At 47.9% G+C, this 27,612-nt stretch overlaps 1 protein-coding gene and 1 long non-coding RNA gene across 3 annotated transcripts in view; one reads left to right on the top strand and one right to left on the bottom strand.

The window, feature by feature from the left end:
* On the top strand, positions 1 to 20,953 carry VSTM2B (V-set and transmembrane domain containing 2B). Its single transcript, XM_066194984.1, has 5 exons — positions 1 to 571; positions 1,195 to 1,379; positions 2,937 to 2,966; positions 3,828 to 4,242; positions 20,254 to 20,953. The coding sequence occupies exons 1-5, from the start codon at positions 499 to 501 to the stop codon at positions 20,340 to 20,342; spliced, it is 792 nt and encodes a 263-aa protein (XP_066051081.1). The 5' UTR covers positions 1 to 498; the 3' UTR covers positions 20,343 to 20,953.
* The window catches only part of LOC136296141 (uncharacterized), a 35,046-nt gene continuing 28,278 nt past the window's right edge, over positions 20,845 to 27,612 (bottom strand). For both annotated transcript variants that reach the window (XR_010722867.1, XR_010722866.1), the window contains one exon: positions 20,845 to 22,129. This is a non-coding gene — a long non-coding RNA (uncharacterized lncRNA). The remainder of the gene's footprint in view (positions 22,130 to 27,612) is intronic.

Here is a 27,612-nt window from a genome sequence, read left to right as displayed (position 1 = left end):
TCGGGCTGCCGCCGCCTCCGCCGCGCAGGGGCAGAGCCCGCGACGGGCGCACGGCGGGCGCTGCCCGGGCGCAGGAGGGGAGGGGAGGGGAGGCTCGTCCCCGCCGCCGCCGCCGCCGCCGCCTCGCTGGACCTCGCGGCGAGCTCCGGGCGCGGAGCGCTCCGTGGGATGGGGCTCGGAGAGGCGCCCGGCGTCGCCTCCTCGCTCTCGGGCTGCGGGAGCGCCCAGGCAGCGCAGGGCAGGTGAATCCCGCCCGCGGTGGAGCGAAGGAGCGGGACGCGATTTATTGCTGCATTCCCAGAAACGTCGCTTCCACCTGCGAGCGAGTTTGAGCAGCCGGCTGTGGATTTTATATTTGCTTCTCCGCAAACCGAGGTTAGCCGGGAGGCTTTGGCTTTTTGGGAAGGAACCCTGCCCCGGCCCCGCTGTGTGCGATGGATTGAGGCGTACCCGGCTGCGCCGCCAGCCAGGTCCCCGCCCGCAGCCCACATAGATGCGATGGAAAGTCGGGGGCTGTTCTGCACCCTTTGTTACCTGATGTTCAACGCTCCTCTGCTGTTCATTGTCACCGGTGAGTAGGAAACTTCGGCCTCTTCCCGCGGCGACGCGCCGCTCCGGGCACAACTCGCTGGCGGGGAGGCTGCGGGGCCGTCGGGGCTGCGGGGCCGCCCGTCCGCAGCCGAGCTGCAGCCGCCCCGCTGCTCCCAGGCCCGGCCTCCCCGGCGCGTTCCCAGCTCGGGGCTGGGGGCAGGGAGCTGCCCGGGCGGGCGCTGGCAGAACAAGGTGGCACTGTTGGGCCGCAGCTGCCGGCAGCGCGCAGCGGAACGGAGCGGGGCGCGGCGGGCGCGCAGCCGGGACAGTCCCCCGCCGCTCGGCGGGAGGGGACACTGGGACACCGGTGCCCCTGTATCACGCCGAGGGCTTTCTTAGAAGGACCAGAGGGTTTTAAAGTCCTCTTCAAACTTTCCACTGAAGCCGCGGCTGCGGGGTGACGGGGGCGGCTTGGACGTGCCCCGGCTGCGCGGTCCTGGATGCTCTGCTCTTACCCTGTGGTCCCTGGGCTCCAGGAAACCTGCGTCGCGGCCAGCGCTTAGCTCTTGAGCTGAAGCAGCTCACGTTAGACTGAAAAGCACTGATCTTGTCTTTTAATCTCTCTCGTTAACCAGCCCTTGTAACTCTATCTTCCCCTCCCAGCTACCTTTACTGAAGTTCCCAAAGATGTGACTGTTAGGGAGGGAGATGATATTGAGATGCCTTGTGCTTTCCGAGCCAGCGGATCCACCTCTTACTCCTTGGAAATCCAGTGGTGGTACCTTAAAGAACCAGCCAGAGAACTTGCACACGAATTAGCCATCAGTGTCCCCGGCAGCAGGAGCAAGGTAATACATTGCAATGGAGATATATCTCTTCATCAAATGCAACATGCTTTGGCAGTGATCAGAATAAACTCAGCATTCCCACAGTGCTTCCTCTGCCCAGTGCTGGCCACCAGTAGGAAGCATCAGTGTGCCCAGGCCCTCTGAGGATTGCAGGAGGACAGGGCATGAGGGACTTTGTGTCCGGAAAAAACATCAGTGCTTTAAGGACTGTAAACAGAAAATGATAAATGTTCCGCTGCAAAATCAGCAATGAGGTCCCAAGACAAGCTGTAGTATGAAGTGTGGACAAGCAAAAACCAATGCTTCTGTGGCCTGAGCTGGGAGCTGTAAAAGGTGGGAGAGCCTCTGCTCACTGTTAGTGAAAGGCACCTCTCTGTTCGTACATTAATGTGGTATCAGTCTGCAACTAAAAGCACACAGTTACTTGTACGCGTCCACAGTTGTGTCCGTATCTGAAGCTCAGCAAGATTTTTTCAGTCAGACGTAGCAATTAAAATGCCTGAAGCAGAGTTAAATCTTGCGTGCCTTTTCCCCTCCCCCTAGGAAGCCGCTTGGTGTGAGGGTAGGCTTTAGTCTAAATTTTTCAGCTGCATTTCCCCAGCATAAGCCAGTTCATTCTACAGCCGCCCCCCCCCACCCCCCCCACCAGAGCAAAGACAACTTGCAGGTGCCAAACGAGGCTGCACAAGGAGTGGGGTAAAGCAGGACTTTGAGACTGTGTTGCCCTGCTGTGCGGGACATGTCATCCTCTCCACCCCCCGTCCTCTGCGCCAGCAGGGTGGCCCGCGGCAGCCTCTGTGCCTGTGCCAGCTCCCGTCTCTGTGGCACGCTTGTTTTCCTGCAGAGCTCAAATAGAGATGCAAAGCGTATAGACACTGAGCTAATGCGATGCCGCCTAGCTGGGGAAAGTGTAAGTCAGTTGTCAGACTGCGAAATAAATCGCTTGGATTTAAATGTCTTCTTTAACCTTATATAAAAACTGTGAGCTGCTTTTACAATAAATGATGACAGAGCAAGCCTGGAGAATGATGACCGTCTCCCCAAGAGGCGTATCAGTGAGGTCTGAGGCATCACTTAGGTTTACAGTGGTTGGCTGGAGACAGAAACATAACCAAATATGAAACCTGCTGCGTGATACCTGCTCCCAGGGTGTTTCAGGACTGAAGCTCTGCCCTGAGCTATGCAGGATCCAGCCTTCTCCAGCCCTTCCCTGCTGTGCTGCTGGTGAAGCGTCTTCCCCAGTGTTTGTCAGTGACTGTGAGCAGCAGAGCATGCAACAAGCATTTCTTTGGCTGCTGTTTGCACCCTCGGGGAAGGCAGCGCTTCTGTGGGGCAGCATGGGAAATTTACCAAAACAGTCCCCCCGGGCTGAGCACTGGTTTGCTGCCTTCCCCATCACCTGGGGAACTGCCCTGAGCCACATAGGCTGTGGGAATGGCAGGCGGAGAAAGTTGTATCTACCCACGTTCTGTCCTTCCACTGGGGTGGGAATATGGGCATCCTGTTGATGGGCTGGCAGCTCTGAGTCTAATTGCCCTTTTTTTCCTGTTCTTTTAGGTAGCAAATAAGGATGCAACAAAAATCAGCGTAAGTGCAGCTCGAGATGAGTGCACACCCGTCCTCCCACGCACGTGGGATTTACTGCATGCCCCCCTCGTTTCCTGACACACGAATGCAGCTGGCCTCACTGGCAGCCGCGCTCCTGCAGCACGGCGGGAGTGTGGCACGTTTCCCCTCCTCAGTGTGCCGTGGCTCAAGACGTTGCTACCATCTGTTGCTGGTTTTGCAGTCACGTCTCATTCCTTGCAAATCCAGAGGAGGTGACGCTTGCCTTACAGCCCTTCCTTAGCCACGTTGGAAAAGGACTGTGGGCCAAATCCGAAGAGAATCTTTGCTTTTTTCCCCAGCCTTGTGCAACCCCCCCGTCGCCTGAGGCGACCCCTTCTCTGGCTGTCCTGCAGGAAACACGCCCCTTGCCCTTGGACTCGGCCCGGGTCCGCTGCCCCTCTCCGCGGTGCTGGGGACACGGGGCAGCTCCTGGGACCCGCAGCGGGGACACTGCGCCCGGCCGGGCTTGGCTTGCTGCAGCGGGCGGGGGGCGACCACCGGGGGCTGCGCTTTTCCCGACGGGAGGCGGGGGCTCGGGGCGTTTCGTGAGGGCTGGGGGGCTGCCCTAGCCTGGGACCGGCCGGAGGGCGAGAGAACACCCGCGGGGATGGTGGCAGAGCGCTGGTGGTGACAGGTGGGAGGTGGCGTGGGAACGGTGGGGCCAGGGGCTGGCTCTGGGTAGCCCCCGCGAGGTGTGGCTTTAGCAGCGAGGTGCTGGGCTCAGTGTCCGCTGGTTTGGGAGAATCAGCCCCGTGTTCTTGGCAGCGGGGCAGGGGCCGCAGGGCGAGGGCGGGTCGCTGCCCGCCGCTGAGGCCGTGCCGGCCGTGCGCTCTCTTGCAGACGGTCCGCGTCCAGGGCAACGACATCTCGCACCGGCTTCGCCTGTCGGGCGTGCGGCGGCAGGACGAGGGCGTCTACCAGTGCCGCGTGTCGGACTACAGCGACGACGAGACGCAGGAGCACAAGGCTCAGGCGCTGCTGCGCGTCCTGTCCCGCTTCGCCCCGCCCGACGTGCAGGCGGCCGAGGCCGTGTCGCACATCCAGAGCGGAGCGGCCCCGCGCCGCCACGGCCCCGCCGCCCGCCCCACGCCGCCGCCCGGCCCCGCCAAGCGCCCGCCGCCGGCCCCCGCCCCGGGCGGCACCGCCGCCAGCGCCGCCGCCGCCGGCGCCACCGCCTCCACGGCCGCCGCCGCAGCCTCCTCGGCCTCGCCGCCGCCCGGGCAGGCCGCCATCCTCCGCCAACAGCACGGGTCAGGTAGGGCGGGGGGCGGGAGGGGACCCCTGCTCCCGCACCGCACGGAGCCCCGGGACTGACACTCGCTTGCGGGTCGGGCACTGGGACCTCTCTGCCGTGCGGGGACTCTCGCTGCGACGCTGAAACTGAGCGATCGCGCCCAAAGTCCGTTGGCAAAGCGTGCTTAGGTTGTCCCGAAGGGCGGGACTGGTGCCTTGCCCCAGCCTGGACAGGAGTGAACACAGGCACAGAGCTGGGGAGGTGGGTCCGAGTATTGGGCTGGGACCTGCGTCCCTTTGGTAGGTGCAATGGGAGGCCCCACGTTCAGAACCCCCTTGCAGCTTTTGGGGTGCAGTGTTTGAAACAGTGGCTGCAGCCTCGGGTGAACGAAACAGCATGGATGTCCTGCAGAGAATTTAGGTTTGCAGAGAATTTAGATCAGCGAGTGGCTTACAGGGCTGGTTGTCCCGGGCGGATGCGAGGCCTGTGCAGAGCAGGATGGAGATTCAGAAGGGAAATGTCAATTGCCGTGTAATGAGCTCCACATCTGAATTAATGGCAGGATAAGAATTGGAAATACAGTGCTCTATAATGTTTTCCAAATGTAAACATCATGCTAATACTGGTTCTCTATCAGTTAATACTGTATTAAGTTATTAATGCCACATTACCATACTGTGGTTTGCCAGAGAAGGCAGTTATAAACCTTTATTCATCCAGTGACAGGAATGTCTGGGACGAAGAACATAGTCCTATATCTGCATTTCAAAAGTGTTTCAAGCTTCAGAGGTGTGGTGCTGCTCTGGCTGGGCTTCAGCTCTCCTCTCAGCCACTGTGACTTAGCTAATGGTGAACAAATGTCCCTGCCAGGTTATCTGTGGAAGAAGGGAAACAGTTTTGTGCCACTGACTGTGCAGGGAAGGCCCTGAGCTCCCTTCTCTGCTGAGTCTCTTCTGACGCAGATTCATAATCTTCACACAGGGAAGTTCACACTTCTTCCTGATACCTCTTCACGCTTTCTGGGCAAACAGTTGCACGTTTTGGCTCACAGAAATGGAAATCATTCCTATATGGGTCACTGTGACCTGCTGGTGCTTTACAGGTGCTGTGTTTTATCTGGCTACTACCTTTTCCTGTTTTCTGAATAATTTAGTTTCTTTCTTCTGTAGAAATACATGTGAAAGTTAGATTTTACTCCTTATCATTCCCAAGACTAAGCTGCCTGTTCTTTGGTGTCTAGAGGAAGATAAGGTGACAATTCCTGAGACGTAACTACAGGTGCATCTGGGCATTTAAAGAAGTTCATTTTGCTTTTGCTGAATCTACTGACCCCAAGAAATTAAACCAGACACCGTAATGCTCGTGATCTATCATTTTTTTGTTTGGAAAGATCTGCTTTCCTCCTGGGACCCCAGGGCTAAGGGTCGTTTTCATGTTTCCTCTCCACTCTGTGACTGTGAGAATTCTCGCAGTGTTTTCCATGCTGTCAGTAGAGGCTGGGGTTTAGGACTTGCCGCCCTGTGCACCCTGCCTGCTGAACCCAGAGCTTATGTGGTGCATATGAGCTAAAACCAGGACAGTGGAAGTGCAGTGGGCTCAGTTCCACGTCAACAGAGGGATGCGAGCGTGTGCTGCCAAGACAGCACGTCACATATGCCTGTCAGGGCAAGACCTCCTGCCCAGATCAGCTAAACTGCTGTCTGTCCCGGTTTTTTACATGTCTGTGGTTTGGAGTACGGCACTTCTGCATCCTTTCTAGGCTGCATTAAATTCTGAACATAAACTGGTAGCATTGTGGCCAGCAGTGGAGGTAACAGAATGGTTTAAATCAGTGAAAAAGGTAGCGGAATACAGAAAAACATCTGGTGGGGGTCTTCGGGTGGAGACTGATGCTGAGGGCTACAAAACTGGCTAAACCGAAATTTGGTGCCGTGAGCTCCCTGCTGGACACACTGGTCTCTGTGAACAGTTGTCACTCCGTGGCAGCTCCCGTGCTGAAGAGAGCTCAGTCAGACTGTTCCTGTTCCTGTACTGACTTCATACGGTGTAAACCAGCACCTGCTCTTGTCCCCATAAGAGGGAGGTAATGAATCGTGTACTTTGGTATGGACGTCTTGTAGAAATACCTTTTTACTCTGCTTGAATCAAGACCTCCCTGAATAACAGACTTCTCCCTGGTTCGTTGGAATTTCTGTACCTGTGGCAGTTTGGAGCTGTCTGTAATTACGAATCAATAGAACATCAATCACAGCATGGCTTAGGAGATTTGCAGCTGAGGGACTTGACCTTCAAAAATTCATGATTGAGGTGCCTTCTGGACCAGAACTGAGTCCTGTAACCACAAGATGTCTCTTTGGTTGCTTCTGTGAAGCAGATTGCTGCTGTCCCTGTCCTCATCTCCTGGGTATTTTAGAAAGACTCTCTGGGCCAGGGATTTGGTCTGAAGCAGAGAGACAGCTTGGTGTAGAGGAAGGAAGTCTTCCCTAGACGTGAGTGTTCCATGGAGACCTGGAAAAAATACTAACATGGCAGTCAGTGTGATGAGGGCTTGCAGGAGTATCACCAGCTTTTGTGAGGAAAGGGAAGATGGGGTCTCCAGTGCTGCCACTCGGGTTAGATAAGCACTAAACTTTCTGCAAAATATCCTAAAAGAAAATGACATCTTAGACTCTCTGAGTTTCCCATTTGTATGTTGAAGTGGTGTTCTTTTGAGCTACGTTAGGTACAGTAATTACTGTTCTCCATAAAGAATGCAGTTGCTTTTAAGGAAATGGGGGTTTTTTTCCCTTTTATTTACTTCTGGGAACCAGATTCCCTTTTTCAAGTCCACCCCACCCCGCCCCCCCGAGGCAGTGTCATAACTGGTTTTCCACACAGTAGGGCCAACAAATCCAAATAAATCTTTGTTCATGTGGTGTTCAAGACTGCAGGACCTAACCCTGTGTTGCTGTATGAGTTATATCTGCATAGCAGCATAATACATACACTTCATTATCCTATTTTGAGCTCTGTAACACATACAGATAAGTACTTGCACCGAATCTGTGTGTAGTAATTGAATAGTCTAATACATTGAAAGTATTTAGCATTTCTAAGTCCTTTCATTGTACACAGGGATATTTCCTCTGTATAAAAGCAGAAATGTGGTCCAACAATGGATTTGCTATCAGTGATTAAGAAGCACCCTCGTTTAAGACACTGGAGAGCTCTGCCTAAGAGCTGATGGCATGGCACTAGCTACAGTGTCCTGCATGAGTTGGCCTCTAATCCTATTTTCCTTTCAATAGAATTCTTCCCAATGCTTTCAGTGTAGTAAGAGAGGGCCTCAAGTATTTGGATTCCAATAAGCATGATTGTAGTTGAAATGCTGCCTCGGGATGTGCCTGCAGGGCTCTTGTTGACTTCAACTGCTGCCTCAGTCATGCACCAAGGAAAAGTGGGATCCTTTACATCTTCTAAGTGAACTGAAACATTAATTTACTAGGAGAAATGTGTCTGTTACTGAGATTATCTAAAGAGCAGAGAGTCTCATCTGACAAACTGGGTCTAAATAGAAAATCCATTGTTTTGGACATCATCAGAAATGGTATTTGGCTGAAGTTTGTGATCAGCATTGTGGTGTATAAGGCAATAGATCCAGTATAACTGAAAAATTGACCAATGTGCCACAAATACTAGCTACTTAAACAGAATTTTATCTGTGATGTTTAAACAACCATATAAAAACTTAGTGCTGTGGTCTCATGAGTCAGAAGGGTTACTGCTTGTCTGCCAGCAAGGTGAACTGAAGTGGAAACCTGGAAAATGGGATTTGGGCTGTGAGGAGACAAAGATCTGCTGGCAAGACCATTTTAACACTTTCAGAGAAGCAGTCGTCCATGTGGTTCTGAAGGAAATAATAATATTGAGCTGTTAGTTGAAATGCTTGTACACAAATGGAATCTTACACTGTAGGAAAAAAAATCGGGGTGAGCAAGTGAAAGTGTGCAGAGTTGTTACTGTTTGGAAGTGCTCCTGGTTTTTACTGGGTAGAGTAGGGGGGATGCAGGAGCATCACTGAGTGAAACACACGGTATCTCAGTCTCAGGAAATCTGCAGTCCAAGTGTTTGAGACAAATAAATGACACAAGAAAGAACAATAACTGACTTGATTGAGTCGTGTGACAGCTGTGAAATTAAATATGAAAACTTAATTTCAGATGTTCTAAATTTAAGTCCAGTGCCTTAGTTGTGAGACTAACTTTGTCATCTGATGGTGAAGTAATAAACAAAGATCTTCATCCTGACCTCCTGGGAGGGAAATTGACTGTATTATATCCTACCAAACGGTCTCTAAAATGAGTGCCTGTGTATTGGCTTGGGGGCAATTTTTAGTTTAATTTCTCAGCAGAATGTAGATCAGACATTGCAGCTTCCAAATTCCCTTTTATTTGTTTGATCTCTAGCCTCGAAGCTCAGAAGTGAAAGCTTTAAATAAAATAAACAAAGATGGGAGTGTGAAACAAGAAGCTCTAGGAGGGGACACAGGCTCGTGTTATGCACAGATGAAGCGGTCATCACGAGGAAGAACATAAATCTTCACTCCATGCCCGTCCCTCCCCTTCTCAAAGCCTTTTATGTCTGAGGCTGCAGGAGCTCTGCTCCTGGGCTGCTTGGCCAAGATAAAGCAGCAGGTCCCAGTCCTGCAGCCTCCGTGCCCGTGGTGCTCAGAAGAGCAGGGCATGGGCAGCCAGCCCACCTTGAGGCGGGAGGTCGTGTGGAGACTCTCAGGTCTCTGTCGTGCACTAGGCAGCAAGAGGCCTGTCTTTGCAGCTTAGGGACAGCAGAGGAAGGAGCACAGTGCTTTATTGAGCGTGCGGAGCTGGGGCTGGTCAGGGGGACTCTCTTTGGAGGGGCTGTGGTTGGGTTTAGACTAACTTCGGGTAAGGCTTTGAGTTCAGGGCTCTCCTGGCTTTGTCAGAGCTCGAATGACTCTCTGCTAGTTTGAGGCACAGCCTGTGGAGCTCGTTTATGTTTGATAGATGAACATTACATGAAATAGCAGGAAAGGAAAGTCTATGAGGCTGCTCGGCTCAGGCTCCCTGTCTTTCCCACTAAGTAATGTCTGGGTCTACTCCACTTCCCCTGTGCTTTTTATGAGACCATGTATGAGCTCAATTCTGTTGTTACTTGTAGTTAAATGCAACCTGGGTCACATCACATTTTCCTTTACATTAAATAAAGTAGCAAGACAGAGGCCATAACTGAATTATCAGGCTGACCTCCTAAATGTCACTGGATAATAAACATGCAAAAAGAATTCTCATTAAATACACATCACTAGCACTTTAATATCTAGGCAAATTAGACTGCTTTGGGGACAAGTGAGGTCAAATATCTTCTTTTGTGTCTGTGTAATATGGATTAATTCTCGAACTGGACAAAAGCACTAACTGCTGTACTGTGTCACCTCATTATCTAGGGCAGAAACAAGCTGTGCCTGGGTGTTTTTGTACTGTGGAAATGCAATTTATTTGAATAACCTCCTTTCAGCAGTTCTTGCTTGCTCCCCAGAGGACAGACAAAACTGCGCTAACCTATTCTACTCCAGCCTGTTCAGTGCCCTTGAAGAAATGTGAATATTATAGAAATTTCTTTGATATCTTTAAGTTATAGATGAAAAAAATCTTCTAAAAAATATTACTAAACACAATGAAGGTGGTATTTGAGGTCTTATTAATGAATGTGGAAGCTGTACCTAACACTGGTCTAGATTTCTATATAAGATTGATTCATTAGTGAGTGAAAATTAGAAATTTATATGAAGAAAGGTTCACTGCACCCACATTGTGGTTTTGCGTGAGCAAACAGCATTTGGGGCAGAAAAATACATATGGTGCTAGTTCTTTATACATTATTTCAATAGATACTTTGCGAATGGAGTCTCAGTTTGCAGAACCAGCAAACTTTGTATCTTTTACGAGAGGCAGTAATTGTTACACACTCTCTGCTATCCTGCTGCAGCTTTACTGATGTATAAACTAATGCCTGAACTGCGTTGTCGATTTATATAGGTCCCTAACAGTGTAAAACTTGGCAGTCGTGGCATAAAGAAATGCCCAGACAGCCTTATTGGTGCTGGTTTTGAGAAGGCTTTTAGTAGTGTGGGCTGTAGTTGGAAAGCAAACACAAAGTAGCCTCTGCCAGGAAATGAATCTCACAGTAGTCCTGTGTAGGTGTTTCTTTTTTGCTTAAGAGAGCCTGGCAGGGCTGTGCTGCCAATAAAAGGGGGTGGCTTTGGATTTTGATTTAGCTTTGCTAAAGCAGGAAGAATGCTGTCAGGCTCACTACTGCTGTTTACTATGTGTTTTTTAAAATTAGATAATGGCAGAGCAGCCCCACATGTCAATAATAAACAGTTCAAGTAGGTTTGTATTGGAAAAAATGGGGTTGTCAGCAGAATGGTATTATTTGTCACAACAGCGGCTAACAACTGAGTACTTTATATTGCTAGGCTGTTATCAGCTGGGAGGCAATTTTATTAGCTGGAAAGAGGAGCAGTTTGGCAGAGCAGCAGCCGAGCTCAGCCGAGGGGTCTGTATGAGCCAGCACGAGGTTGTGCCTCGGTGGGAGGAGGGAGCTGTGCTCACAGAGCAAAGGACCCCAAGCATCCCCCACAATATCTGCTCTCACCCTGCCCATGGCTGAGAGCAGGACATCCCTGTGTGTGCAGGGACAGGCTGCTGACTTCCAAAGCGGGCAGAGCACGGGGAGCTCTCTCATGGACATGGTTTTCTACAGCTGCTGTTTTGTTACCGTGCTCAGGAGGTGTGCAGGAGACATGGGAATGTGTCACCTGAGGACACGGGTTAGTGGTAGACAGGGTGGTGGTGCCGAGTTCATGGCTGGACTTGGTGATCTTAGAGCTCTTTTTCCAACCTCACCAGTTCTGTGATTCTATGGTAAAAATTCATCAAACTGACATGATTAGAAATAGTTTACTGCTTTATAATTTTTAAAATTGGCGGGCTAATCTGAGTCCTTCTCATGCTGAGGGGCTGGAGATTTCACATGTACAGAGGGTATTGAGGAACGCCCCATGTCCACAGTTTTGTCAAAAACCTTATTCTTGCGACCTTGCTACCTTATTCTGCAAAGCTTGGCCTCCCTTACATCTAGGGCATAGCAAAGTCTTTAGTTGACTAACATCTAGCAAATATCAGTCATTGGAAATGTTTAGAGGGTCTGTGCATTTGTGGATCAGTCCCAAAATGCTGCTGTTTGTTTACAGCAAAAAGGTGATCCCTTCTTTATGGAAATCACAGGCTCTGCCTTTTTTTTTTCAGGCACATGCTCTCAATACAGATATTTTTATTGTGTCATCATGCATTCTGCTAATGCACTTAGCTCTGTTATTTTAAGTATGGACAGGATAGGGTTATTTTTCAAAAAAATCCTTAATCTGCACTTGCATCTGCTTAAGTTTAATAATTCTGATTGGAGTGATAATTACAACGATATTGACAGCTTGCTCCAAATCCTGATCAAGTCAAAAATACTCTAAAAGCAGTGAAGTGAGAACCACAGTGTCATCGTCTATATTTCTGGGTTGCAAATATTTACAACTTGTATCAGTTGCAGAATGTGAAGCCAGTGTTTCAGTCCAGTGGGACTCCTTTTGTCAGTCTTTTCATAAAGTTCCAGCCTGTGGAATTGTGTGACCATATCTAGCTTGCCTGCTTTTCTTCAATTTGACTTTTTAGTCCTCCAATTTATAATGAAAATCCCAAGAATATGCCCCAAACTTGCTTCAAAGCTCAGTAGCTGAAACCAGTTCCCATTTTTCATTGCCTCGTGATCTGGGCAGTTTGAATTATGCTTTTGCTACTTGTGTGTATGGATATGCTCTGGAATTGCTCACATTATAGTACAGAAGAAGGAAGTGTAGGGCTGGCTGCTTATTTACCACGTAAACTAGCACTAATGCAGTTACTTATTTTTCCCTGTATTTTCATTTAGAATTCATTTTCCACCAAATTTCATTACAAAGAATTTTGTCTCTCTCGTTATTCAACTTTCAAGGATGAATTAACGGTTCTTGGTTTTTGTTAAGTTAATTTTAGATCATGGAACTGCAGAAAATTCTGGAGACTAAAACAAATTCATAGTTGCATGGTTTGAGTGTCTTAATAAGATGTTTGGCGAGGAAAGATCATTTCACCAATACCAAAGCAGAAATGTGCTTGTGTGAGGGTAATACAAAGTAGACACCAGCTGCAAGTCTTAAAAGAGGAAGGTTACTGCCTTATTTAAATGCAAACCAATAGAAAGTATTTAAACTGTATAATCTATATAGAATGAATTACTCATTTTAAGCATTCAGGATGCATTTCTATTCTCCATTGACACCATCTAGAGCAGTGTTTCCTTTTGGAGCTTGTTCTAAATTACTCCTGGTGTTGCCTTGAAGTTACTCTTTGATTCCTCCCAAGTGGATATTTGGAGCGGTTGAGTGGTTGGCTTGGCTCTCTCCAGTGTAGAAGAGATCCCAAGAGCAGCCCCAAAAGGGCCTGACTCCCTCAGCTCGGGCTGCTCTGCTGGGCTGTCTGTGGGCACTGCCTGCCCTCAGCACAGAGGTCGTCACAGGCACACGAAGAAGCAGAGGGAGGCTTTGGTAACAGTGCTCATTGTTCTGTACACTTTTGGCTACCGCAGAAGGGAAATGGGGGTATTGAGGGAAAATATTTCCCATATTGTGTTACTCCTATTTCTTGTAACTTTTGTGGGAGATGGTTTTTTGCCAGTCTGTTGGCAATGAAACTGCGTATTTCTCTGGGAATCTAACAAACAGAAGTATTTCTGTATAAAGGTAGAAGTATTTCTTGCTCCATAGCAGATATGCATTTCCCTACATCCATCAAATCCACTAGTTCAACAACTCCTCTGTTTGGGATAGCTGTGGTTAATACCAAAGTGCTGTGCCTTGCAGACCTGCAGTAGCTGTGGAATGGGTCGGATCAATTGTCCAGGTAATCCTGTACCTAATGTCTGGTGATGTCGGTTTGATCCAGGAGAGGGAAGAGCCTCTGTAGAGGATAACAGAGGACTTGGCTGGTCTGTGTACCATGAGCATGTTTGGCAGGGATTGTCAGCGCTAACATTTTAAGGAAAAATTTGCCTTAATGAGTCTCAGTGAAAATGAGCTCTGTTGAGATCAAAATCCACCTCAGTAGTTGCAGGTGCCTTAAGGAACACATCCCCAACTCCTCTACCAATGCCTGTGTCCGTCCTGTCCCACAGGCACTCACACATCGACTTCCAGCAGAGCACTGCAGTGCTTCAGAAAATCAATACTGCAGAAGGACTATTTTTCTTCTCTTAGCTTCTTATCAGAACCCAACTTTTATTTCTGCATCATTTCCTTGCATGACTACGCCCCTCTCTCACCGCCATCCAGTTTATTTGTTTTCTAATGTATAGCCGTCCTACTACCATGCTAAACCACCAAAGCACTAAAACACCCGTCTTCTGTCCTAGGTGAGCTTTTTGAGTTGTCACATCAGGAACAGTCAGAATCAAGGACTAGGCTGATACGAGGAATTGGCTTTTTCTCAAATATATGTATTTATTTTTCTACCTCTTCAGGAAGTTTGCACTGTGCTGCCCTGTATGCAGCTTCTGTAGAGTCATCAAGCCTTAAATTCTGCCTCACCTCTTTGTTTCCAGGTGAGTTTAGCCCAGCAGGTAAATAGATAGAGCTGTGGGCAAGTGAAACACGCTCATTTCAGGACTGCTTAATACTCCAAATGCAAATGGAATCTTACTTGAAATATTAAAACCTGTTGAGTTTCCAAAATTAGGACAGGGGAGACTTTCAGTTATTTTCGTAACATGGGGGTTTGGCAATCCACCCTTAAATACAGGCCTGAATATTGCAGTGAATATCTTGAGAGAAAAGGTAGAAAAACAGTGAAACTCAGGTGTATTTGAGGAGATCTAAAATGATGACAGAGTTTTACAAACCTCTGGTCAGTGTCTTCTGGCCAGTAAAATTGCTTTCAGCTTCCTGGAGAGTTTGAGGCTCTAGTGTGGATAAGGAAAGTGAGATGTGGGCATTATCATGGAGGGTGTGGAGGGCAGTGCTGATAATTTCACCTGGCTGTGAGAGAAGATTTACTCCTGACCTTAAAAACCTTGATGTCATGGATGAAGGAACAAAGCAGAATCACAAGCTCCTACCTGCATCAGTGTGTAGAAATAAAAACATATGCTGAGTTCTGTGAGGCGTTTTCTTGAGATGAGTTATGGAAAGCTGTCCCAAAACTCAGCGAATCATAAATAAAAACTGTAGTGGATAGAAAACTAATTTTGTCATCATGCCTTCTAGGCAAATTCAGTGGCAAGAAAATCCCATGCAGTTGCTCATAAATATGTGGGAAGTCACCACTGCTGAAATTAGCTGCACCAACAGGCAGCTGAGGAGCTGTTTGTGGTTGTGCCTGGGCAGGACGATCCACAGCCAGCCAAAAGCCAGAAGTAAGGGCACATCTTACTCAGTGTTCAGTGGTTTTTTCTGTTGTACCAGTACTTCTTTGAACAACACCACCTCCTGTTCCATGCAGTGCTCTAGGGTTGAGCTGGGATGGTCTGCTAAAGTCAGCACAGGCTCTGCATGCAGCTCTGCACAGCGTCCTGGGGATTTAGCTCTTGGGGAGGAGTGGGAATTTTAAGGCATTGGGGACAAAAAAATGGTTAAAAAAAGCAAAAATGCAGTGTGTGGATTGTGCTGGAAGTATGTAAGAGTGGAAGGGTGTAGGTAGTTTATAAGACCCTGTCTCAAGCTGTGGAATAGTTCTAATGGGGTGTAGCTTATTATCTCTTTGGTTCAGTAAGTATAGAGTGACTTTAGTAATTTCAATTAAAAACTTCTAAGAAGCTCTTAGGTCTGCAGTTGGGTAAACTCCCTTCAATTCAGTGCAAGTGCTCCAAATGTATGTCAGTGAGTGAAAATCTGTTTTATCTAGGAGGTTATTGCTTGTAATGATCCTTGACCAGCAACCCATGTAAAACTCCATTTTTTCCATAGATACCAGAACATGTATCAAGTGCAGTCTAAAGTTTCTGGACGGAGAGAATAGATCAGTCTATATGGTCAGTTTGATCCCTCACCTCTTAATGAAATGCCAGGTTTGAGGGCTTTAATTGGGCACTGTTTTGTAAGGAAATAGGCCAAGGCTAACAGGTCACTGCATAAAAGGCAGTACAGAGAAATGTCTCGTGAGACTGCCAACCAGCGCCCCAGCTCCATCATCAATAGGCAGTCAGATTTTAGGTATTATCTCATCTTTCAAGGAAAATAGGCTACTGATGTCTTTTAGCTTTTTATTATATGGGCCACTGCATTTTACCACCATCTCAGAAAGAGACATCAAAGCACTTTTCAGATTCTTTCTAGTAAGAAAAATAGGTGACTGCAGGAAACTGTGGGTTTTGACCATTGGTTAAATATAGCTTGTAAAAGACTCATCCCATCTTTTCTGGGTGTCACAAGTCACTTGGTTAATTCATGTTTGTTTTCGATTGAACTGTTTTAAGTCAAGCTGTGATTAATTCTGGCATTAAAAAAATTTATTAAATAGAAAATTGCAGTAAAACACTATTATGTCATAAATCGCAAAGAAGGATGAGTGATGCCAGAGAGCAATTCACCACACACGAAGAGAACAATTTGTTCTTGTTCTGCATGGTGGTAGACTTTCCCTTTTGGCCATGAGCACATAAATATTTTAAAAGCAAAGCTGTAAGTCTGTATAGTGATAAATAAGCTTGCAATAACAGAACATCGAATGATTATTCAAAATACCAGTGAAATGTTTTCGCGCAAGCGTCTGTAGTTTGCAAGTAACTGTGTACTCCTGATTTAGGGTGTCTGGATAAGAACCCTCTGTTCTCATATCTGGCTCAATCATGTGTTCAGATCCTCATGCTCAAGCCCACATTTTGTTTGTTTACATCTACAGATGTAGCGATTTATTAACTAGAAGTCAAGACTTCCACTACTGCAATAACAGCAGGATTGAGGACACTAACTTCAGTTTGTTTATGATCAATGGTTCAGTTTAACTAATCAGGGGGAAAATACTGGAAATTATTTTTCTGATCTGCTTATATTTAGAGGGAGGTGAATTCTGAAGTTCTGTGTGTCCAATACTGCCTGAAGTCTTAGAGCAGAACAACACTGAATCAGTAGGAAAAAAGAAGTTTGTATGTGATGTTCAGTAAGAATAATTGCTTTCAGACAATTTTTAAAAAATTATGTTTCATTTAACTGCTGAGATTCTGTTAACAGAGTTTGAACTCACATTCTGCCATCAGAGAAGATGGAGAATACAGGTTAAAACAACAGTAATTTCTACAGAAGGAAAAGACAAAATTTGGACTGTTGAATTCACAGTTCTGCATTGAAATTTAAACTCAAACTAGTACATAAAGGTAAAAGCAACATAGGAATGATTTTGGTAAGCAGGCACACAGGAGCTGCAGAGAGTTGTGACTAATATTGCTTTCTCTTCAAAGCAGAAACGATCCTAAGCTGGTGTTCCTGGCAGCCCTTTAGTATCATGGCTGTAAGAGCACTTGAGCTTCAAGAGCCCATTTCTGCAGGTTGTTTCTCAGTGTTTCCAGGGGAATTCCCCCTCACAAAAGCACATCTTGCTGTCTGAGTAATTGGCAGCATCTCAGACTCGAGTCCTGCTTAGTGAAAGAACAAGTTCAGCCCTAGCAGGGAAAGAATGGGTTCTCAGCACCCTCAGGTTTGATCAGAATAAATATCCCAAGCCAGCTCTTCTCTGCAGTGCTGGGCAGGTGTGGAATTGGCACAAATTTGGCACCGCTGAGCTGTGCGCAGCCGCCAGGAGCGTCGGCCGGGCTGCCCCTGCCATCCCCAGGCTCGGGGGACAGTGACAGCACTTGGGGACTGTCCTGGGCTGCCCGCCTTGCACCTCTGCCGTGTCCCAGAAGAGGAGACTTCCCTGCACACACTTGGAGTGTCTCTTTGCAATGAGCAGCAACTCCTTTAGCTGCTGGAGTTAATTGTGTTTGTTAATGACTTTGCAGCTTTCAAAACAAAAATCCTGCATTCATCTTAATACCTTGCAGTTGCTATGTAGGCAGTCCGTAGCACGTGTCTGTGCATGCAGGGATTTAATTAAAACCTTAATGACTAAATAATCACCACACAGTGTGGGCATCTGTGAGACAGCACTGCGGGGACATTTCTCGAGTTCCCCGATTGCACACCACATTGCTCTGTCCTGGTTTTGATGCTGGCTAATCGTACTCCAGCGTGGCTGGGGAGGTGGATAGAGATTACAAGGCAGCTAGAGGAGCAAGCCCGAGAGCAGTGCTTTGCTCAGGCACTGTTTGAGGCATTTCCTTTGATCGTGCCACGGCTGGGAGCCACTCACATGTCCTAGAGACTAGTATCCACCTTACGCTGCCTGAAGTGAGTTTCTTAAACAGAAGTGCCCTGGTTACTTTTCCAGAGAAACTGAACGCGGAAAACTTCAAGTTTTCATGCTTTGCGAAGTGTCTCTCACAGTCTGGGTGACAGTCGGTGTTTTGGGCATGGATTACTCCCGTAGCGGGGGCTCAGCAGAGAGGACGCCTCTCCTCGGGTGCGCCTCTGCACTTGAGCTGCAGGGCAAATTCCCGCTGGACTCCTGCTCTTGTGTGGAAATGTCCCACATCCCTCACACCTGTCCCATGCTGGTGGCAGCTGCACACACGGTCCTCTCATGGCTCACCAAGGTGTCCCCTGGGGACATTGGGGCCCGGCAGCTGCTGTGGGCCAGCCTGGCCTTGTCTGCGGGGCTGAGCCGGGCTCAGGGAGTGCCGGCAGCCGTGTCCTGCCTGCCTGCACCGGGCACCAGGGCCAGGCAGGGCACCGGGCACCGGGGCCAGGCAGGGCACTGGGCACCAGGGCCAGGCAGGGCACCAGGGCCAGGCAGGGCACCAGGGCCAGGCAGGGCACCGGGCACCGGGGCCAGGCAGGGCACCGGGGCCAGGCAGGGCACCGGGGCCAGGCAGGGCACCGGGCACCGGGGCCAGGCAGGGCACAGGGCACCGGGGCCAGGCAGGGCACCGGGGCCAGGCAGGGCACCGGGGCCAGGCAGGGCACCGGGCACCGGGGCCAGGCAGGGCACAGGGCACCGGGGCCAGGCAGGGCACAGGGCACCGGGGCCAGGCAGGGCACAGGGCACCGGGGTCAGGCAGGGCACTGGGCACCGGGGCCAGGCAGGGCACAGGGCACCGGGGCCAGGCAGGGCACCGGGGTCAGGCAGGGCACTGGGCACCGGGGCCAGGCAGGGCTCCGGGGCCAGGCAGGGCACCAGGGCCAGGCAGGGCACCGGGGCCAGGCAGGGCACCGGGGCCAGGCAGGGCACCAGGGCCAGGCAGGGCACCAGGGCCAGGCAGGGCACCGGGCACCGGGGCCAGGCAGGGCACAGGGCACCGGGGCCAGGCAGGGCACCAGGGCCAGGCAGGGCACAGGGCACAGGGCACCGGGGCCAGGCAGGGCACTGGGCACTGGGGCCAGGCAGGGCACCGGGGCCAGGCAGGGTGCTGGGCACCGGGGCCAGGCAGGGCACAGGGCACCGGGGCCAGGCAGGGCACCAGGGCCAGGCAGGGCACCGGGGCTGGTGTGCCTTTGCAATGGCCATTGCAGAGGTGGCACGGTCAGAGCCTTGTGCCTGTGTGTCCCATGCCATGCCTGTATGTCCCATGCCATGCCTGTATATCCCATGCCATGCCTGTGTGTCCCATGCCATGCCTGTGTGTCCCATGCCATGCCTGTGTGTCCCATGTCATGCCTGTATGTCCCATGCCATGCCTGTGTGTCCCATGCCATGCCTGTGTGTCCCACACCATGCCTGTGTGTCCCATGCCATGTCTGTATGTCCCATGCCATGCCTGTATGTCCCATGCCATGCCTGTGTGTCCCATGTCATGCCTGTATGTCCCATGCCATGCCTGTGTGTCCCATGCCATGCCTGTGTGTCCCATGTCGTGCCTGTGTGTCCCATGCCATGCCTGTGTGTCCCATGCCATGCCTGTGTGTCCCATGCCATGCCTGTATGTCCCATGCCATGCCTGTGTGTCCCATGCCATGCCTGTATGTCCCATGCCATGTCTGTATGTCCCATGCCATGCCTGTATGTCCCATGCCATGCCTGCTCTCTTGGCTGAGCGTGGCCCAGAGACCTCATCCCCGCAGCTCAACCCTCCCAGGCCAGGGAGAGGGCCCACACCACGGCGCACACAGCAAACACCTGTTTGGATCTTTTCAGCACACCTCGCTGGACCATAAGAAATCTGAGCGAGTATCTTGGTGTAAATGGACGTGAGGCCTTGGTAGCTCAGCGTGGACGTGGCTGCCGCCCCTCGCTGTGGGCAGTGGCCTCAGTGTGTCCTGCCCCATGAGTTAGCTCATCGCTCTCCTCGGGACAGGCTGACGGGAACAGATGTGTTCCACACCTGACCTCTGTTTTTCTATAGCTCCTGAGCACATTTTCAATTTAAAATTCTGCTCTTTCCTATAAAAGGTAAAGAAGATGTCAAGGTCTCGCTGTTCCCATTCCAAATGAAATGGGTTCATGTCCTGTTAATCAAGAAGTACAGACGCAGCATTTGTCATTTCCCTTTAAAGTAATGGGTGGTTGATACCTGTCATTTCTCAAGAAACTATATACCAGATTATGGTGTATTTATAGAAATCTCAATTGCTGGTAACTTGGCTGAAGCCAAGTTTAGGCATACCATTAGTAACACATAATGAAATGACCTAAGTGGTGGCAGATTTGGGAGGGGGAGGAAAAAGCTATTTGAGTTGGATAGCTTGAGGATGCTGTTTTACTATTAAAATTAAGCTTCTGACCCCTGGCACTGAAGTGATAAAAATGAATCTTCCTATATTTCTCTTCTGCATTTAATCTTCTATATTGGAAAAGATAAAAAATCAAATCTCCTTCTCTCCCTTGTCTCTTTCTTTTCTAGGTACAGGACCTATTTATGCTACAGACCCACTCTTATACATGTCCCTGTTAATACTGCATAAGCTTGTACATTTATTAGTAAACCACTGACGGACTGCTCCCTCCACTCCTCCTCAGCCAAACAGAAAGGAACCTATTTAATAACAAACAAAACCCCTGACAAAGAAATCCCTACCGTTTTAAAGATGGACAGAAAGAGACTGAAAGAAGCATGATAAATTCTACATAGGGGGAAAAACATATTTTTGGGGATGCCACAGAAAAGTAAATCACATAGAATAATGCATCTAGTTTCCAGATTCTATGGTGTAAAGCCCTGCTCTGTGCATGGCACTTATGATTCCTCTATTTTAATGTAATATTTTTTCTTTTCTAAACCTTTCCTCTGACTCTTCATTTTGCACGAACTGTTGAGCAGTTATCTTTATGACAATATGTAAAGATGTTGGGTCAAACCCTTCCTAAGAAAGGAAATATTTTTAGTAGATTATTGTGTTTAGGTTTTTTTGGATTTCCTTTTTCTTTTTTAATTAAATTATTTCTTTTGGAGACATCAAAAAGGTACATCTTACCATAATTAATATTCACTGTCAATAATATTTATTTTTAAATGAAGATTGGAGACAAGGTAAGACATTTGTTTATAAACTGTATTGTATATTGCTGAATAACAGTTGAATAAAAACGATTTTGGAAATAAAGTTTTTACAGATGTGTGTGCCTTTCCCTGTGTCCTGAATGTCCCTGAGAAGGCTTGATGGCTGCGTGCCTTCCCTGCCTTGTCACAGCGCAGAGGCTTGAGGAGCGATGCAGCACAAATAAAATAAAATCAGTTATTTTTCAGACACCCTCAACTGATGCCAGAGCCCACAGCAGAACGTACAGGCAGCCAGTCCCAGGCTGCAGCTGCCTTTTCCTTGGTGCCACCAGTTATCTCTGGGCAGTCAGGACGAGATCTGGTAGATGGACAGTGGGACAGTGTGTGGCATTCAGTGTAAATTGCTTTGGTTTATCCCAGGCCTCTCTGAAAAAAAGGTGAATCGAGCAGTGGAAAATCAAAATAAATTATCCTGGAATGTTGTGTTCCCTAGTTGCAAGATTTGTTTAAAATATATTCAGATTTTTAAAAATGCATAATTGTGTCACTTTTCTTATCCAGGTGAGCTTTCTCTAAAGAAGCTTTTTTACAGTAAGTAGAGTAGTTATTTTTCTGTTGCAAAATGACTGTTTTTCAGGTGAGCCAATAAGATGACTTGGTAAAGAAACGTGACCTTCTTTAGCTGAATTTAGTGAAGTACCTTGAAATTTCCTATGCCAGACTATGACTCTTATCCTGTCCTTTTGTGGCATTTTAGAAAGGAGCTTCCTTGTGGGGAAGGCAGAGTGACAGCTCCAGTGGCAGCAGGACTGTGCCTGCAGGAGCTGCAGAACAAACACAGGATGTGCCACTGCCTCACCTTGTACCCAAGTCCTGTTCCAGAAGGGATTGTCATTTTCCCAGATGCTCAGGATTGCCTTTTTCTAGGGCTGGTGGTGAGAGCCAGGGGTTTGTGCCACTTGCACTCACTGGGTTTGAGACCAAGCAGGTCTGTGTTTGAGACGTGTCCTACACTGTGCTAGTAAAAGCCTCTTGCACTGGGGCAAACTCACCATGGGGATCCAAAGGGGATAAAAAACCTTCACAGTAATGTTCATCCCATTACTGCCAGCTGTAGGATCCTGTGGACTGGGGAACAATCCATAATCCTCCCACAAAAAGCTGAACTGCTCTTTGGAAGAACTTGGAGGAACTTGGGGAGTCTGGAAGTGCATCAGAGCATGATACACTGAAGAACACAGGCCTTGGCTTCCATGTGCACATGAGAGGGCTTCTGAACCTGGAAGGAAAAGACAGGTGGGAAAAAGATTTGCATGTTGGACCGTGTCTAAACAAATAGCAGCATTCCTGTCTGGGAATTTGCTCAAGGACAGTTACTCCAGCAGAGGTGTGCGTGGAGTCTGCAATGTCAGGAGAGTTCTAACCCTTCCACCAAGGGTTGGTCACACAAGTGAAACCTGCCTGTGTTTGGTCTGGGGGTCCTCTGGCCAGCTCTTCATTGCTGCTGCTCTTTTCTCAAGGGCAGAGAATATTTCTCAGAGCCTCAACTTCCTTCTAAGGGAGAGAGAGAACTAAATTTTTTTCCACAAGAGGAAGAAGAAAATCTGCCTAAATTGATCTAAATAAATAGCTGAGGCTTGAAGCAATGAACCATTTTTATGTGAGAGTAGTTATGCTTCTATTTTAACGTCAGCCCTCCAGCTGGTCTCCAAGTAAACAGGTATCTGCTTTGCTCTGATACTTTTGTTCCATCACTTAGAGTACATTGTCCCTTGAATTACAGACTGTGTGGTTTGGAGGAAATACATCAATCATCTTGAGTTTGTCCATCCCTTCCTTTTGTAGCCTGTTACCTGCAAAGGGATGTGGCAGCAAGTTTTGTGTGCAATGACAGGAGTAGAATTACCAAGGTCTTTTAGATTTTAATCACATTAAAGGTGAAAAAATATTAAATCTGCAACTAAAAATAACTTTTTTATCCTTTCTGAGATCAGAATTAAGTGTGCCACAGTAGGAATAACATTTCTTATATTCCAATTCACCACAAAACTTTAGAAATACTAAACAATAACCTGAGGATTTGATGAAAAATCTCTTCTAGCAAGAGCAACAGGCATCTTTGTTTTTCAGTGAAGACCTGTACACAGGCAGAGAGAACTCATTCCCAGCACACAGGATAACTTCAACAAGTGAGATTGCTTTACTTTACCTTCACCTTCACTACATGTCTGCCTTTAAAAATGTGCAAAATTAGTCCTTCAGGTTTTGGGGCTGTGGTTTCCACATTCAGGCCAGGTTTTTTGGGGGGGTTTTTTGGGTTTTTTTTGCAAAATACACAGCCTATAATTGGCCCCTTATTCCTGTAGTGCAGGGAAAATAAGTGGCTAAAGAGGAGACTGCACCTTTCAGTACAGTATTTAGTCTTTAAGAAGCACTTAAAGGAATGAGAAACGTTTTGAAGAAAAATTGCAAAGACTTCGGAGCCTCATTGCTTATGAGCGTGTTGAGAACTTTTGCTAAAACATCTGTCCTTTGAGAGTGCTCTTTCTTCTGAAAAGGGCAACAGCCTCACTTCTGCTGATTGTATTTACAAAGGGCAAAGCGAGGTTTTGCCGTACCCTTAATGGACAGAGGCTGGTGGCAAATCTTGCTCTTTCATAAATCTCAGCATTCCTCGTGGCGTCTGCTGTCAGAATCGATTAGGAGTAAGTGGCTGTGCCGCAGAGCCGTGGGAGGTCGGGGTGGCTGCTGCAGTGCCCCACGGAGCCGGGCGAAGAGTCCCCCAGCACCGCGAGTGGGGCGCGTGGTGCCTGGGCAGGCAGCCCCGGCTCCCTGCGCTGGGGACAGCACAGGCTCCTCGCACAGCCAGCGAGCAGGGAAACATGAGGGATGGCTGCTGGGGGCCAGAGCTGAGTCATCTGTAATATAATCATAAGGAAACACACATTTTTCCTGAGAGAAAATCAATAGAACTTTGCACTTTTCCTTGTAATATTTCCAGTCTGCGCCATCAGCTGCAGCTCGCCGCTCACAGTTATACTGCCGTAAATTCACTGCGAGTTAATGGATTCCCACAAAAACGAATGGATTTACAGCACCGTAACAGAGCCAGCGCTAGAGCCACGCACATGTAAAAATACATGGGACGAAAGTAGTTTGATAGCACACAGGTGACCTTCAAAGTGCCAAGACCTAGCGAGCAAAAACCAAAATTACCCGGTTTGTGGTGTGTTCCTTTCCTGGCAAAGTTCCCGAGGAAAATGGAGCCTGCAGTGCTGAAAGCCTCGCTGTGCACGGCAAGAGGGCCAGACCCACTGAAGAGAAGATGGGTGAGTGAGCAGCTTCACGCTGTGATGGAGAGTGCGAAAGACTGTCTGAACATGTCATTTGTCATTTCCCGCATAAAACATTTTGGAGCCTAGTCTCGCTTAGAATTAGTAAGTAAATAATGTGCTCCCAAACTTGTGTGTCAAAACTAGGTTGGTTAATGTATGAGCTGCCTCCGTTGCATTTGTTGCTCCACAGCGAATTTCATGCTTAGCCAGAGGCTGGCAAAGTTCATTTATTCATTATCCCCAAACTTTGGGCAGTTATTATTCAAACTCCCCTAGTACATCTATTTAATAAGAAGAGAACAGAAAATTGATGGGATCAGAAATGTTAAAGTCTTAATTAATGCTTTTAGCAAAGACTGATTGGAGGGGGTTGTTGTGAGAATATTAATGTGCAGCAAGCGTGTCTGGCTGGTGTCACTGGGCAGGGGAAGGGCTCTGGCAGCCCTGCCCAGGGAGCTCTACACCTGTGGGACACCACCAGCATCACCCCGGGGCTCTGTGCCTCCAGGGCAGGGAAAACCAGTGCTGCAAGCCTTGGCAGAGTGCTAAAATCCCAACATGTGCGAATTACTGCTGCTAATGGCTTTGAATGGTAAGACACCCACTTACAGCAGAGCGAGGATGGGGGATTCATTCTTTTCCCCTGTTTCTGGGGTTTTGTGAGGTTTCTCTGCAGTGCTGCAGATCCTGTGCTGCAATGGGGGCTGCTGGGCAACTGGGGGCTTTGCTGTGGGCACACGGGGATCAGGTTTGGGGTTTGTTCGTGCAGGAGCCGCTAGAATTATTCCACAGGAATATTAACAGGTCTTGAAACAACGGGAACAAGATGAAGATTTGAAGAATCTAAGCAAGGCAGGCCATTAAGGACCCCCCGCATCAGCCTATCCTGCCCCAGCACAGCAGCAGCTGTGCATGACAGGGACGGGGAGCAGGGAGGAAGGGTGGGATGGGGGTATTGCTGAGTTTAGACCATGTTTATAAAACCCAGCAGCCTCTGCTGAGTACAGATGGATAATATTATAAATGAAGCCAGTCAGGGAAAATATGTGCTTCAGATCTACAACAACAACAATCCAAAATTTAGCACTGAACAAGGTGGGGGTTTTTTAAGGATCCATGCTTATGCCAATGAGTGGATTGAAATCTCCTATTTCTCCTCTGGTCACTGCCCACCTTCTAATTATAGCAGTTATGGACATTCCAAGTAAAACACAGTTACATTAAGAGTCGAATCAAAGAGGACTGTGATGTAGAGTTAGTTAATGGATTTCCCTATTTGTTGCATATAGATTTCCTTTCCTGTTATTATCGAACTGTTTCTTAAATCTCATATGGAAAATTCGTGTGTAGTGTAATACAACCTAAATTACTAGGATCTTCATAAATAATTCAAAAATGCTTACAATTCAATTGAAGATTCTAGTTTTCTAACAGGAAATTTTTGGAATTTACTCTGGGGAAGATGGGAAAGGGGGTGTTACTTTTTTTTCCTATTCCATGACCAGATCTTTCAAAAACTTTCATTCATCTCTGTGTCAGTATTATCCTTGAAATAGGAAGCAACAGGTTAAGTCTTTAGGAGTATTATACAAGATGAAAAACCAGATGACCACAGAAATGGGCTCTTATTTTTTTTATTTTCTTTTAATTTTGCATGGAAATCTGGAGTAATTGATTTCTTTTAATGAACTAAAGTAGGAATTCTTCATTACTAAATATTTTTCAGGCTTTGAAGTTGCTCTGACAATCCAGTGAGTATTGTGACTCATTTTGGGGTTTAGGGTGATCAACATAGTATGTAGGCAGGTGTTGATATTTAGGCTGGCAGTCAAAGTCAACTGTTTGGTAAAAATTAGTAGCATATTTCTGATTTACAAGTGCTGTGTTTTTATAATAGGTTTTAATGTCTCTCTCTTTTCTCTCTTTTTTTTTTTTTTTTTTGACCGAGTCTGTATTAACAGTCTATGTAAAACATGAGATTTAACTCTAAATTCCCATGGCAGAGCCTCTTTTTAATGCCTATGCTGTAATTTATTTACTTACTGTTCTGGACTGCTTGCATTTCAGTGCTTCCAGAGTTGTCAGAGTTGATCCAAATGATGGATACCTGTCAGCATGTCATTAACCAACTGTCTTTGCAGTTTTACAGATGTGTCACCAGCCCCACAGGGAAAGTGTCTGTGCTCTTAGGCTGGGTGTGAGGAAGGTCGGTGCCAGGACTCTGACACCCTCTTGGCTTTGTCTCATCCTTCCCTCAGGAGAGCAATGTGGTGGTGGCTGTGACCCAGAGAGGAGCAGCTTGGCCAGATCTCAGCCAAGGATGTGAGAACTAAATTCCCCCTTGGGAATTAACTTGCCCTCTCCTGGCATCAGGCAGCCCTGGGCTGGGGGTTGGTCTGTGCTCTGAGAATCAGAGATAAAGTCATCTTGTGTCTGTGGCAGGCATTAGGATGCTGCTGAAACACCCCCCAGTGCTATACTGAATTTACAGTGCCCTGGGAAGCCAGCAGTGCCTACCCTGGGTGTCTGACTCTGACTGAGCCAAGCACTGCAAGAGCTCCAGAGCTGCACTTGCTTGGGAATGTTGATAAACCTTTGGACAAAGACACAGTGTGCACATCTAAATCCAAGTCGGGCCAAGGAATAACTACTGAGTGATGATCTAGACTGCACCATGTCTGTCAGTGATACCTGGTACCCTGAGGGGAATGCAGCACTTGAGAAAGTGCACAAGAGAAGCTGAAGACAACAAAATCAAATGAGACAGTGAAAATTTACAGTTTGATTAAGGAAACATCAGTTACTTTATGGTCTTTACCAAATACACTCATGTTTGTTATTCATTTATGCTAATTCAGTGCAAGACAGTAAAAGTACTATCATTCAGTGCTACAAATAAGGATAATGGTGTAATCCATTTACAGAGTGCTTGGATATAATTTCAACTTTTATATTATGGTGGGATGAAAGTCTCAAGTTAGTTAAATGCACAGCAAGGTGCTAATTGCAATCCTGGTAAGAATGAACCTCCGTTTATGGTTAAGTCACTGATAATGACTTTGCACCCAAGCTAGCCAAGAACCACACAGCCAGACTCCTTATGACATCCTTTAATAATTAATAACCCTGGCATTTCAGTCTCCAGAGAAGCAAGCAGGGTTTGACAAGACAGGAAGATCAGAACTGAGTATCTATTAGTGCTTCAATCCTGGAAGAATCTGCAGGTGTGGCCACCTTGCAGCTCCCCAGCACTAGGGAGAGACAGAACTGGGCTCCAGCCCCAGCACAGAGCAGTCAGCAACCACACCAGGCCCCTGCCAGAATGGGAGCTGTAACATGACTTAGTAACAAGACTGAATAAAAGGAACTAAATCCACCTTGCCACGGTGTCAAATGCGAGTAGTTGAACTTTTTGCAATATTTTTAA

This window comes from Chamaea fasciata, unplaced genomic scaffold (genome assembly GCF_029207755.1).
Source record: "Chamaea fasciata isolate MVZ Bird 193981 ecotype frontalis unplaced genomic scaffold, bChaFas1.0.hap1 SCAF_12, whole genome shotgun sequence".
NCBI lineage: Eukaryota > Metazoa > Chordata > Aves > Passeriformes > Sylviidae > Chamaea > Chamaea fasciata.
The sequence above is the reverse complement of the archived record's forward strand: the minus strand, read 5'-3'. Positions and strand labels throughout refer to the sequence as shown.

Bases quoted from the DNA above. Each gene is read 5' to 3' on its own strand.
- VSTM2B (XM_066194984.1), top strand. From the start codon at position 499: ATGGAAAGTCGGGGGCTGTTCTGCACCCTTTGTTACCTGATGTTCAAC. The intron at 2,967-3,827 runs GTAAGTGCAGCT...GCTCTCTTGCAG, and splicing joins AGGATGCAACAAAAATCAGC to ACGGTCCGCGTCCAGGGCAA. The intron at 4,243-20,253 runs GTAGGGCGGGGG...TTTCTTTTCTAG, and splicing joins CCGCCAACAGCACGGGTCAG to GTACAGGACCTATTTATGCT.